Consider the following 12,643-nt stretch of genomic DNA (forward strand, 5'->3'; position numbering starts at 1 on the left):
GAGCCCCTATTGATTAGATAGACTCGAACTTTTTAAAGAGCCCCAATTAATTAGATAGGCTCAGGGTTGAACTTTTTAAAGAGCCCCAATTAATTAGATGGGCTCAGAGTTGAACTTTTTAAAGAGCCCCAATTAATTATATACGCTCAGGGTTGACCTTTTTAAAGAGCCCCAATTGATTAGATAGGCTCAGGGTTGAACTTTTTAAAGAGCCCCAATTGATTAGATAGGCTCAGAGTTAAACTTTTTAAAGAGCCCCAATTGATTAGATGGGCTCAGAGTTAAACTTTTTAAAGAGCCCCAATTGGTTAGATAGGCTCAGGGTTGAACTTTTTAAAGAGCCCCAATTGATTAGATAGGCTCAGGGTTGAACTGTTTAAAGGAGCCCCAATTGATTAGATAGGCTCAGGGTTGAACTTTTTAAAGAGCCCCAATTGATTAGATAGGCTCAGGGTTGAACTTTTTAAAGAGCCCCAATTGATTAGATAGGCTCAGGGTTGAACTTTTTAAAGAGCCCCAATTGATTAGATAGGCTCAGGGTTGAACATTTTAAAGAGCCCCAATTAATTAGATAGGCTCAGGGTTGAACTTTTTAAAGAGCCCCAATTGATTAGATAGGCTCAGAATATTAAAAGTTTTTGAGCCCAAGTTATTTAAACAGGCTTCCAGGGTTAGTGTCACATCATTGGAGTAGAGGTTGTATAGCGATTATGAACACGCATAACATCTGTACAAAATCAATTCTCCTTCATTGGCATCTTTGCGAAACAAAGACAAAAAGAAAAAAAAAAAACGAAAAAAACAGAGCTCCGCGCAACGTATAAAATAAAAAAAAAGGCGCTATAGCGAGTAAAAAAGACAAAAATAGTAAAAATCGGTACCGAACGCAAAAAACAAAAATGCCAATGACTGGGAATTAATACGCACATCATGTATGCAAAAACGTCCGACACTCCATGCTGCAAGCCTCTTATCCGCCGCAATGACAACCCTATTTAAAAGACTTCGGCCATAATATAGGAAACCTAAGTTTAGAATTTGTATTAGCATTATCAGCCATGTATACCTTTATATCAATTTTAACTCTTAATCCCTTTAGGTTCCCAAATCAAAATACTTAGTTTAATTCAAAACAGGCCATTCAAATCTTTCATATACACATACATTTATGGCTAACCCAATAATTTATTTCCTTATGTATCAGTAAACCTCACATTTTAACTGCTTCGTAATCTCAGGTTTCCAAATCAATTTGTTTATTTCAAAACCGGCTGTTTGAACCTTTCTAATATACATACAGCAATTAAGGCTAAGCCAATAATTTAAAATTTATTCACACGTCAGCATCCAGACGTACCCATGAGCCAATAATATCATTTTTAAATCGTTCTTGTAAAATTAAAGTTATAAATACCTTTTCATTTACCCCTGTTATGACGTCATCATGACGTAAAGCCCTCCCAGACAATTTTTTATTAATAATTACAGTTTAACAGACATTTAACCCATAATACAGTGCAGTAGCACTTATATTGATATCATTATGATGTAATAACCCCCTCCCAGAAAATGACGTCATTACAGTGACGTCACCGAAATGCACACACCATGGGCTCTGAATATTACAGTTCACTTCGTGTAATGTATATTGTAAATGTGTTAAAATACATACAGTAAACACCACAAACCCCCAACACCACCATACCCCACCCCATACAATACAATAAGCACAACAACACAGCATTCTCTATGGGCCAATACAATAATAATAAATATTATAACAGCTTTTATTTCGCCGCCGCAAACCGTCGCAATAACTAATTTTTGGTTACGAAGGGGGAATACTGCACAAGAACGGATTTTGGGAGCTAACATATCTTGCTTTAACGCAAGTTTGATCGAACCTATAGTGATCTTAGGAATCACTTTCCGCCGCAACAGCGTCGAGTTTGCGTCGCATATTCGCGTTTGTCAATTCAAAAAAGGAATGACAACATAAACGGACACCTGAAAACAAAATTATTTGTTAGTGGTTTTAGGGGGGCCTAACAGGGGGCTAACATTTTATTAATTTTTGATCCCTACCCTACCCTAGTCGCGTGGAGGTTTGGCGCCTAATTGTTTTGCAGTGGAACCCACCAGCTTTCGCTGGCCGGACTTTTAACCACCGACGTGTTGGAATATGGTTTTCGCAAACCAGGCACTGCTTGTTTGGCCTGAGTGCAATGACACGTGTTGTGCCGGCCGCGGGTGCAGTGTCCCAGTTCTGTCTAACTTAAACTTCCTATCAGCGATCCCTAGTTATAGCGATGTCACTTCTATCTATCCGATGCCGACTGTCCGGCCTTGCTGATAAGTGACACCAGGAGTATGGGTTAAAGTTGGGTGAAATCTGACCTGCGCGCACCGTTCTTATGCAGCTTGTTTACACACACATACACATGGAGAAATAAAACCCAAGATTCCCAACCACGTTTCATTACTAACGTGTACAAAGGTGGACATTATTCTTTTGATCTCCGTATATAATTCCCCACTCCACCCCACACCACACAGTGTACCACATAAACATTAAATTTTAAACAAGCATTCAATAAAGTATAGGGGACTTTTATGCTACAGCTCACATAAGTTAGTAATTACATTGACTAAGAATAAATCTTAGTCTGGGTATGCTATGGCTCCATCTTCGCACTTTAGCTTCTGTTCCGCCTTTGTCTTCCATCTAAAAATGTAATATAACGTCAGATTTGATTATTATGTTGCTATTTTAAGTTAAGTACAGCCTGGATCACCAATACTTGTATAAAATTTAAACGCGAGTTTAAGTTTTTAATATAAAACAACGTGGTAAATACCTTCGCCTTTTCTTCCTCCAGCTGTTCTTTTATTTCGCGTAATATTCTTTGGCATTATTTGCTCATAGAACCAACTGGGTGACGTCATTTGTAGTGTGACGTGATATCTGTGACGTAAAACTGAAGTTAAACATAAATTGCGAAGAATTAAATAAAGCAAGATCATACATTGATTTGTAATGTCCTCGCGTGGTCAACGACAGGCGTTACAACACGGGTGCAATATTTCATACACCTCGTGCCCGCTTATGAATTAACTCATGTGTTACTTTCTTGGAGCGTTCATTACATGAAGGATGGCATAAATGAAAACCAACGTGAATAGAAGATAGCAATTGAAACAGTTGGTAGGAGTTCAGTGGTCATTAAACTTAGCTTACCAAAATATTATCAGTGGTTCACAGAGACAGCTTCGTACCAATATACTCGTATATAGCAGAGTAGATGGCGTAGTGTCTGGATCTGTAAGGATAAAGCATTAATTAATTTAAATACAAAGTGTTAAGTAGGTTGTGATATGAATGCGCATAAGCTGTATTTTTATGCGTTTTGCTGCGTTATGGTTACCAAAATAAAACTGAACGACAGATGGCAATAATATTGGCTTATTTGAATTTATTTTACTATCCACAACAAGATGGGAGTACTGTGGGGTAAGATGGGACAACTGAGGTCACAATATCCAATTATGGTGTTTTAAACAATTGACACAAGTCTGTAGCAGTCATTGAGGATGCAGTTTTATTATTTGAATGTTCTTTGTTTACTTTTGAATAGGACGAGAAAATAAAAAATATGTCCCATCTTCCCCCACCCTACTACATAACTTTATTTGCGAGCAAGAGAAAGGCGGGAGCAGAAACTTACCCACTTAACGTGGATCACATGCGTTGGTTCTATGGAGCATTTCAAGATGATCCTGCTTCGAACACAACTCTGTAATGGTAAAACTACCGTTAATATAATTCTAAATCCATTGTAAACATATATTAATACAGTGATAACTGAAAATTAGGGGTAATGGTCAAATTCTGGCATATTTCTGAGACCCTTGGCGTGGCAAGCAATACAAGCCTTCATCAATACAGATGAATGTTAACCGCACGGCCAAGATATAGAGAGACACGCAGTATATTATGATGGTTATGTAAATTTGCAATTACCGAATATGCAGGTCAACTGTGCGGTAACGATCTTGTGGATATGTCGTTTCGGAGTTAATTCAACTTTCTCCTTGCATGTACAGGTAGGATTGCTGTAATAACAATATCGGTAAAACAAATGTTAACGAATCTCGTCCATAAAACGTAGTTAGACGTATAAAAAGTGTTCAGATTTTATCAGACAATGCTTCAATATTGAGTCGCGTCATCTACATCAAACAGCAAGTTACCAAAATAAAAATATGTACTCTGGTAAATTTTCGCTTTAATTTTTAAGTAGAGACAAGAGACATGGTTCTATAGTAAAGATAAAAACTCACTTTTAAAGTTGCCAATCCAAAGTTGCGGTGGCTGTCACTCAAGGCATCTTTATTCGTGATCGAGATACGATTGATGTGATTTGAACACAAGACTTCGGTCTGTATTGCTTCAGTGTGATTCAAACAATTCAAAACTTTAATAAATTATTTTTTATATTAGCCAGCTGTAAATTGAACTTTAAATATTAATATAAAAATTAATAGACTATTTATAATATTCTGCATATTCAATGCTAAAACAAACCCATGTCGTAACAGGTGCTGCCCTTACTTAACTATACATTTTAACTTGTAAGTGCTTAACGCTAACGCATGTTCCAACACGTGGCAGTTCAAAAGAATAAATCGCGTTCTAAGTTCACATTCACAAAACTGAAAATGTGATGATCACGTGGAAAGGTGGAGGCTATCGATTGGTTAATTCCTGGGAGCAATGCTTGGGATTGTGACGTAACAATGCTAAATTGTAATTCGCGCGAAAAACAGCGCCCAGTGCTGCCTTGTTAAAACACTAAGGCGCGACTTTCGTGATAGGGTTTGATAAGCAATAAGTTAACTTAGGGTAACACTGAATCTATTTATAGTAACAGCGAATTGTGAAGATTACTGCAATAATTGTTTCGCCGGAATTCCTACGATTTGTGTGAACACCCAGTAAACAAGCAAGTCACAATATAGAAACACTATAAACAATGTATTTACAGATTGTACCAAAGTTTCAAAAACTATACAGATATACATTTGTTCAATATTTGATTATGTTAAAGTGTAATAGGGGTCATTACCTATGTGTTAGTGTACATACTTCGTGTTACTTTGTATAAAATCATATTTAACTCGTATTAGTGGTTATCGGTTTGCGGCCATTTATACGTCGTTCCTATATTTACACATAATTATGATTTTTCCTATAATTTTGTTCGTTACATTTTTTTAACAGGCAAAGGACACTTGTTTTGCCGCCGCTGTCGTTTCAATGCCTGCCACGGCCATATTTTATTTCAGACATTTTTTTTCCGGTATGCGTATATGCTCTTTGATATATTTTCACTAGCTATAAACTTGAAATGTCTGGTTTTAAAACATGAAATCCGTTTATTAAGTGTAGTTGAACTGAAGCTTAAAAACGCTAAAGGAAAGTAATACAAATATTACAATAATTGCATCACATGCAGTGCAACTATAAACACGATTCAGTTTTAGAAGCTTGAATTCCGCTGTCGATTTCAGCCGTTGGCTTCGACGAAGCTTGGTTTCGTGGTTTGAGAGATTGAGTATGCAACTTTATCTTTCTATGATTCGGTTTGCACGATACAAGCTTTTTCAACCAAGCACGAAATTTCGAATCTTGTCCACTGTACACTAACACGTTGACGAGGCTGCAATTGTATGGTTATGTTGAACGCAAAGTTATGGTTGAATGTTAAACAACAATACATAAGGTGTTAACAGTTTATGAATGACATCACCATTTTAACGATGCTGTTAAATTATTACAGTACGCGGAAGTAATTATTTAAAATAAACTCGCAGCGTCACTGCTGAGAATAAACTGTTGTAAACAATATTCAATAAAAAACCACATTGTAAACTGAACTGTTCAAAAATTAAATGGAGCTGAGGTTTTACTAATCTCAATTTATCGATATAAATTTTTCGTACAGAACTGTTGCGCAGTCAAACGAGAAGCACCGGTGACGTCATAAAGTGAAATATAAAAGACAATTTTAGATGTACAGGCCATCTCAGTAAAGCTGTTCAAACAACAATTATTAAAAGTGACTTCAGTTTTCGTTCATTGTTTCTGCTAGTTTGCGAATGATTCATTAGCATACCTGTTTGCCCAGTAGATGTAAAATCCAACGACGCTTGGTGTTGATACCGTTTTACATGAAATGACATTCGCATAAAACAGAATGACTACAACGACTGTTGGAACTGCAGAAGGCGTGTTAAAGTGACAAAAAGGTTATAATTTTCAAGTTAGGTTACAAATAAACGACCAACCTATTGTGACGGTGAACCCAATCTGCATTATAGCAACTGTTTTTATTAATTTTGCTTCTTTCTTTTTTAATAAATCCTTGTCCGTGCTCATTGCCAAATAAGCAGAGCGCATAAAAGCCCGTCGACTGTACACTGCTGAAGTGACCGTTAAAACAACCTAAAGTTCGTGAAATTAGAGAGCATATGTTCGCCTTTTAATGCATGTGTATGAACGTACCATGAGACAGTACGGCAAAACAGTGAAAACGAAAACTAGTGCGAGTGCTGCACCCGATGAGCTGTTGTTGGTACTGCTGTAGTTCCGGAACGATGGATAGAAGATATTTGTTACGTGGTGATACGTGTAGGTGTACGTATCAGGAAACCATGCTAAAAATTAAGGAAAAGATTTGACTTTATACTTGCGAGTTATTATTACAGCAGTAGGGTAAGGGAAGACATTTTATTCCCCCTACCTCCCCCCCTGCTATATTACTTTTGCAAACACCATTTATGTAGACACTAACCTGGCACAGTGGCAGAAATCCCAGCCAATATCCAAGTTAGGACGAGTCCAAACGCTACGTGAGCGTTACTCTGTATTTTGTATCTCATTGGGTACGTCACAGCGAAAAGTCGCTGCCCGCTGAAGTATAATAAATGAAAGAGCGATGACATGATGCTCGTCAAGAAAAACATTCCGCCAATAATTGCTTGAGGGGAATCTTGATACAAAAGCTGTTTCATGTCCAGTTCTTGCGATGTTGAGTTTATCGTCCAGCTGACGTTGTAAAGTACGACGCCGAAAATTTGGATTCCTGGAACGGAAATGCCAAGAGATAGGAACGAGTTTTAAGTTTACTTTACAGTGCTACACTAGTGCTGATTTTACCAAATAGGCCATGACACATAGTATGTGAAAATACGTATGTTATTGTGAAAAGAAAATTAGAGTAACGGAAGCTGTAGCGTTCGGGCTTTTTATTAAGGTTCGGGTAATCTGCAGACTGCAGACAATGGGAGTCACCTGTGAACAAATCTGCAATTGCCAACGAAGCTTTCATGATGTTAGATTTGTCTTTATTCGATTTCCTGGCGTTGTGCCAGAACACGAGCGAGTTTCCTATCAAAATCATCGCACCGAGAACAACACAAGCAAATATGAAGAAACCAGCCCCGATCATGCTGCATTCATCGCATTCCACCAAAGTTGTGTTGGAACATACATTGTAAGCTGAATACGAACAAAAACTCGGGAATCCGCATAGGCTGTCTGTATGTACAGTGATGTTCGAAACAAAAGAAGTTTGTATAATTGAGGACATTTCCCGATATGGAATTAAGTTGGGCACTGCAAAAGGAAAATCTTCTGATTTATTCCGCACCACTCGCGATGGTGGCGAAGTCAGTTGCAACATAATATTTTTCATAATTCACTCCTGCAAAAAAAACAAAATATCCCGTATTCACTACAAATATATATCATTAATTAAAACTGCAATTTTGCGCATCGCCTATACTGAGTATTCAACCTAATGTCTGACTGCTGCGTATCCTTGCTTTACCATTTATAAACTGGTTTACAGAAAAATGTTATATATACATATCATACAGTTTTATGCATACGTCAATCATGAAGTCATGGTTAAACTTAGAACGACAAATGCATAATTTCCGTCCTAGGAATTTATGAATGACATCAGAATGCTAATGAAGCTGTTGGTCATTAGGTAGCGGAAGTAAATTTTTAAATCACAAGGTGAAGGAACAAAGTAACAACATTGTCCTCGCCGTATAGCACAGTTGGTTAGGGCACCTGCCAATTACCCAGAGGTAGTGGGTTCAGGGCTCTTCGCTGTTACCATTGCGGTCGTGTATGTTCTTACCAATGGCGGGTTGTCAAAATTTTCCACGCGAGGATAAAGTAAGTTAACACTTCATGCTTGTTGTCGAACAACCGTCATTTTCAACATTTGTTTAAATAAAAAAGTGGTTGGGTATTTTTACATTTGATTTACACAGAGTGTCAAGTAGATGTTTCCAAAATATTTATTTGCATTCTGGTCTTTTATGTATATTCACGCATGGTGGCAGTGCTGTATAGGCTATACATGTCGTTCGACAGTCTCTGTGACAACTTGCTTAACAAAGATCATTTGCTTAGACTGCCAACGAAACCATGTATTTTTTGTTAGAATAGTAATATTTGTTGTGAATGAATGTAACTTGCTATATCCCCGCGTGGCGGAAACCAATGGTAGCAGCGACGAGCTTTGAATCCATAACCTCTCGGATAAAGGTACACGGCGTACATCGAAACTTGTGATTGTTTTGATTATTTTATGACACCAAGACCAAACGATATATATAAACTAGCAGTTGTTCTATAATGCATTACGTGAGAACTGCCACACCAAATCGTTAACCTATTCATTGTATCCACTATGTTGGTGCAATTTTATATTGATTGTCATGCATAAGAATAGCTTAACAAATTCTTAATCAATAATTAAACCAACGGCTGAAGTGATGGCCTGCACTTCAATTTGTAACGTCTCAATTATATTCCGGAAATGAAGTTTAAAAGTGTTTTTCTCGCCAAGTTCGCTCCCCGCAGCAATAAATATTGTTTGCTATGATGTCGAACTGTTTGGTGCATAACATCGTCGGTTGGCATGTCAGTTCAAACGTCAATGAGCATTTCAGTGTAAGACACTACTTTAAGAATTGCAAGCGAAATGCAGAAGTTCTGAGAACATAGAGAGTGCTGTACACAGAGAATCATATCGTAGGCTTTGTTATAGTATGTTTTGACTAACGACAGCCATGGATAAAAAGTTATGCATTAAAGGACAAAGGTGGTTTCTCGTTTAGTTTACTTTAACATGCAGGCGTGCGGAATGACAGATGACCAGGAAATTCTCTATAAGTTAAATCTGGTTTTGGTTAAATTTACTTAAAGGAGAAAAGATTTTTATTTCCTTCTAAATCTTGGATCGATAAGTTTAATCGGTCTCATTCACATATACGGAGTTATTGGCATCTTATACAAAGACGGTATAAATATAGGAAAATAAAGAAATTCAAAATTTCATTTGCACTGATTTTACAACTGCAGATCGTTGCGGCGATTAAAACGGTCAAATTAAAAGCTAAAAACTATTGCTTTAAGGCAAATAGCTTATAGGCGTTCAGGCGGCATAAATATGTATAAGTACTCAAAATTTTGCAAAAAAGGTTAGAGCAGAGTATATGTCGCATATGGTTGTTACAATGTTTTACGATTGAGTAAAACTAAAATATTTCAATTTTAAATATAAAACAAAATAATACCTAAAATTGTAACACATTTTACAGGTTGAAGAATTATAAAAAATGTCTCAATCGATACGCTTGATGCTATTTATTTTTATTGGTTGGGCTTTTCTGGGCAAAACCACAGGTGAAGAAATAAGCACAGTCTGGAAATTGAACGCAACAGAAAGTACGAATGATACAGTTACGCAATTCCCAACGCAAGAAGGTATATAGGCTAGTGTCCTTAGTTTATAGTATAGGTTGGGGTAGTATGAAGCATTTTGTTCTCTTTTACATCGAATTGGCGATATTAAATTAAGAATAATTACATTATATAACCGTATGTATTCCAGGTCATAAGCCTTCACAAAAGCTCAACAGATGCGACGAAATCAAACGAGTGTATTATAGAGAATGGAACTCACCAACGACTACAAAGTATCTGACCAACTATCTGGACAAACTTAAAAGAGAAAATTGTTCTGAGTTCGTTAAGCAATGTAATGTACAGACGTTTGCATTCAACGACTTTACGAAGCTTGTGTACAAGCGATGGTGCAATTTCACTGGATTTCAAGACATGTGTATGCCCGATGTAAAAGAAGCAACGCAATGTATTTCAAATTGCTCTCTAAGTTGGTCTCAGTTGGTGGATAAGCTCGGAAGAATGAAATTAACAGAAGAAATCATCCTACGACCGTGTATTCAAGTTGCAATGTATGGTGCAGTTGCTCAAAACCAAAGTGAAAATAAAAACACCTACCACGAACTACATCTGATAACGGTGCCATTTTGTGGTATTGTATGGTGTGGATTCGATAATAGAATTATACAGGAGCACCATATCTCTCACTGGACGTGTATGCCGCAAATGTAAGTAAACAAACGGTATATCGTCGAGTGTATGATAGGGTGGGGTAAGGTGGTACATGTTTTCATAATCTTTTCTCGTCCTATTTGTTGTTAAACAAATAATATTTACAGAATTAAAAAAACGCGTTCTCACGCTTCTAAAAACCGTGTAAATTGTTCGAAGCACGATCAGTAAATATGTGTTTTTGATGCTATAACGGTATCACCACCTTACCCCACAGTACCATAATATATTTTTTAACATTTATTTGCAGATGTCGTACGAATGTCATTATCATCTACGTCTTCTGTGGGATTTTAAGTTTCTTTGTTATCATTGCGAACGCATCTGTGTTGGGCGTGACCATACTGAATAAGAACTTACGTCATAGTCAGGGAATTTATAAAATGTCGCTTGCAATCGCGGATTTATTGGTCGGATTGGTTGTCCTGCCAACCTTCCCTAAAAGCATGTCCAATCACTATCAATACGACCAGGTACAAGGCACGGATGCGTGGGTGGAATCTGGTGTCAACAACACCTGGACCGATACATACATGCCGCAGGCAACTTCTAGCTTCACCTGGTCTTACTTAAGAGCTATTGGTTTTTTCTCAACGGTCTCGTTCATGACATCAGTGTACTCACTTTTGATGGCCAGTTTCGATCGTCTGAGTGTCGTTCGTCTTCACCTTAAATATTCAAAAGAAGATTCCAAGCGATTTGCGGTTCGTGCATGCGTGGTTTTGTGGCTCGTCAGCGCATTTTTCGGTTCCCTTCCATATTATGTAAGTACTCTAAACTACACTCTCATTGCGTCAGTGTTTATTGCAAGCTCTGGGTCATCCGCCTTGTACCTTTATATTGTCACATTTGCACTACCGCTCGTTACCCTGTGGGGGACATCGATTGCCACGTTATGGATCACAAGGAAACATTCCCGGGTGGCGAGAAACATGTTCGCTCAAGGTACAAACAAAGCTGGGAAACATACAAACACAGAGACACGACTAGCACGGACTCTCGGAATTATGGTGATGGTTTTTACTCTCAGTTTGGTACCAATACTGATTTCTCTTCTGCTGCCATTTTTTCTGAGAGACGTGTACGTCAAGCGTCCTGAACAGTTTAACCAGTCCACTTTCTCGGCCTTAAACTCGTACGAGTTCGTCGCTGTTTTGATCCTGGTCTGCAACAGCATGTGGAACTTCTTCATCTACAGTGGCAGGAACGCCGACTTCCGCACGGCAACTAAAGATATGTATATGCAATTGTGGGAGAAGCTTGGTTTAAAAAAGCTAACGGGTGCGTGTTTTCAAACTTGCCGAAGAAATACGGACGATGAGAACACAAGGGAAAATCGGGTTCTATCTGTTTCAGATTCAAAGTTCTGGACGACGATAACTACGATTCAACGGACAGCTCGAAAGAAGAAAAGTACGAATGGTAATTCGGACGAGCCAGACGAGAACGCGGTATAGGAAATTTCTTCAGCGTGATTTTCATCGACAAATACATATCATTATATCGAAAATCGTCTTCTAGTGTTTTTGTTAAATATGTAGAAATGTATCAAAACGTGGTAAACTTGCGTTAAGCCAAGTCGCAATTATTAAATGCCAACATGTCGTTTCGTTGATAATTTATCAGGCGTGCGTGCGAAGGATTTCAAAATAGACTGTATGGCTGGAGACTGAAAAATGAGAACCATGTCCTGGGACTGACAGAGTGAATGATTATTTGTTGTTTGGCGTCTAAACAAGCTTGAATAATTCAGTGTTGCTGCCAAATCATGAGTCACTTAAGCGCAAATGCCCTTTTATTGCCAATCTTTAAGTACCTTAGTGACATTGAAAAAATGTCACTTTAAGATTAACCCGTTTGTATGGTTTATATTTAAGAAAAAAACGTTTCTACCAACACGCTAGATGAATGTTTTACTGCGTTTGCCATCTGATAAAATCAAAGTAAATAGATAAACATATAACTGATATCTATATGTTCTTTATTTACCTTAAGTTTAAATTGTAAAACCACTAAGTTACACCTGTTAAATGAAACAAAGTCCTAATATTCCAGGTTATTTAGTAGTGTGTAGGAAGATAGAGCGCGATTTAATTCTATTTTCTTCTTCCATGTGGTAATAAACAAAGAACATTCAAAGAA

General features: G+C 37.5%; 2 protein-coding genes and 2 long non-coding RNA genes across 4 annotated transcripts; 1 reads left to right on the forward strand and 3 right to left on the reverse strand.

The window, feature by feature from the left end:
• Positions 1-35: 35 nt before the first annotated feature.
• LOC113474182 lies at positions 36-835 on the reverse strand. Its single transcript, XR_003395828.1, has 2 exons — positions 245-835; positions 36-114 (listed from the first exon to the last, which is right to left on the reverse strand). It is a non-coding gene; the product is annotated as an uncharacterized LOC113474182 (long non-coding RNA).
• Positions 836-2,391: 1,556 nt separating this feature from the next.
• LOC104265619 lies at positions 2,392-4,501 on the reverse strand. Its single transcript, XR_717230.3, has 6 exons — positions 4,342-4,501; positions 4,022-4,113; positions 3,726-3,794; positions 3,239-3,320; positions 2,859-2,965; positions 2,392-2,725 (listed from the first exon to the last, which is right to left on the reverse strand). It is a non-coding gene; the product is annotated as an uncharacterized LOC104265619 (long non-coding RNA).
• A 1,020-nt stretch (positions 4,502-5,521) lies between these two features.
• On the reverse strand, positions 5,522-8,226 carry LOC113474175. Its single transcript, XM_026834086.1, has 5 exons — positions 6,855-8,226; positions 6,566-6,717; positions 6,349-6,505; positions 6,177-6,279; positions 5,522-5,720 (listed from the first exon to the last, which is right to left on the reverse strand). Exons 1-5 carry the CDS (start codon positions 7,072-7,074, stop codon positions 5,522-5,524), a joined length of 831 nt encoding a protein of 276 aa, XP_026689887.1. The 5' UTR covers positions 7,075-8,226.
• Positions 8,227-9,684: 1,458 nt separating this feature from the next.
• LOC104265620 lies at positions 9,685-11,958 on the forward strand. Its single transcript, XM_018811576.2, has 3 exons — positions 9,685-9,850; positions 9,978-10,497; positions 10,752-11,958. The coding sequence occupies exons 1-3, from the start codon at positions 9,703-9,705 to the stop codon at positions 11,956-11,958; spliced, it is 1,875 nt and encodes a 624-aa protein (XP_018667121.2). The 5' UTR covers positions 9,685-9,702.
• The last annotated feature ends 685 nt before the right edge of the window (positions 11,959-12,643 follow it).

Source organism: Ciona intestinalis, chromosome 4 (assembly GCF_000224145.3).
Source record: "Ciona intestinalis chromosome 4, KH, whole genome shotgun sequence".
NCBI classification, from domain to species: Eukaryota; Metazoa; Chordata; class Ascidiacea; order Phlebobranchia; family Cionidae; genus Ciona; species Ciona intestinalis.

Excerpts from the sequence above, each read along its gene's own strand:
- LOC104265620 (XM_018811576.2), top strand. The coding sequence starts at position 9,703 with ATGTCTCAATCGATACGCTTGATGCTATTTATTTTTATTGGTTGGGCT. Across the intron at positions 9,851-9,977 it reads GCAATTCCCAACGCAAGAAG|GTCATAAGCCTTCACAAAAG; the intron begins GTATATAGGCTA and ends TATGTATTCCAG. Across the intron at positions 10,498-10,751 it reads TGGACGTGTATGCCGCAAAT|ATGTCGTACGAATGTCATTA; the intron begins GTAAGTAAACAA and ends ATTTATTTGCAG.
- LOC113474175 (XM_026834086.1), bottom strand. The coding sequence starts at position 7,074 with ATGAAACAGCTTTTGTATCAAGATTCCCCTCAAGCAATTATTGGCGGA. Across the intron at positions 6,718-6,854 it reads GATTTCTGCCACTGTGCCAG|CATGGTTTCCTGATACGTAC; the intron begins GTTAGTGTCTAC and ends CTTAATTTTTAG. Across the intron at positions 5,721-6,176 it reads TACATCTACTGGGCAAACAG|CCTCGTCAACGTGTTAGTGT; the intron begins GTATGCTAATGA and ends ATACAATTGCAG.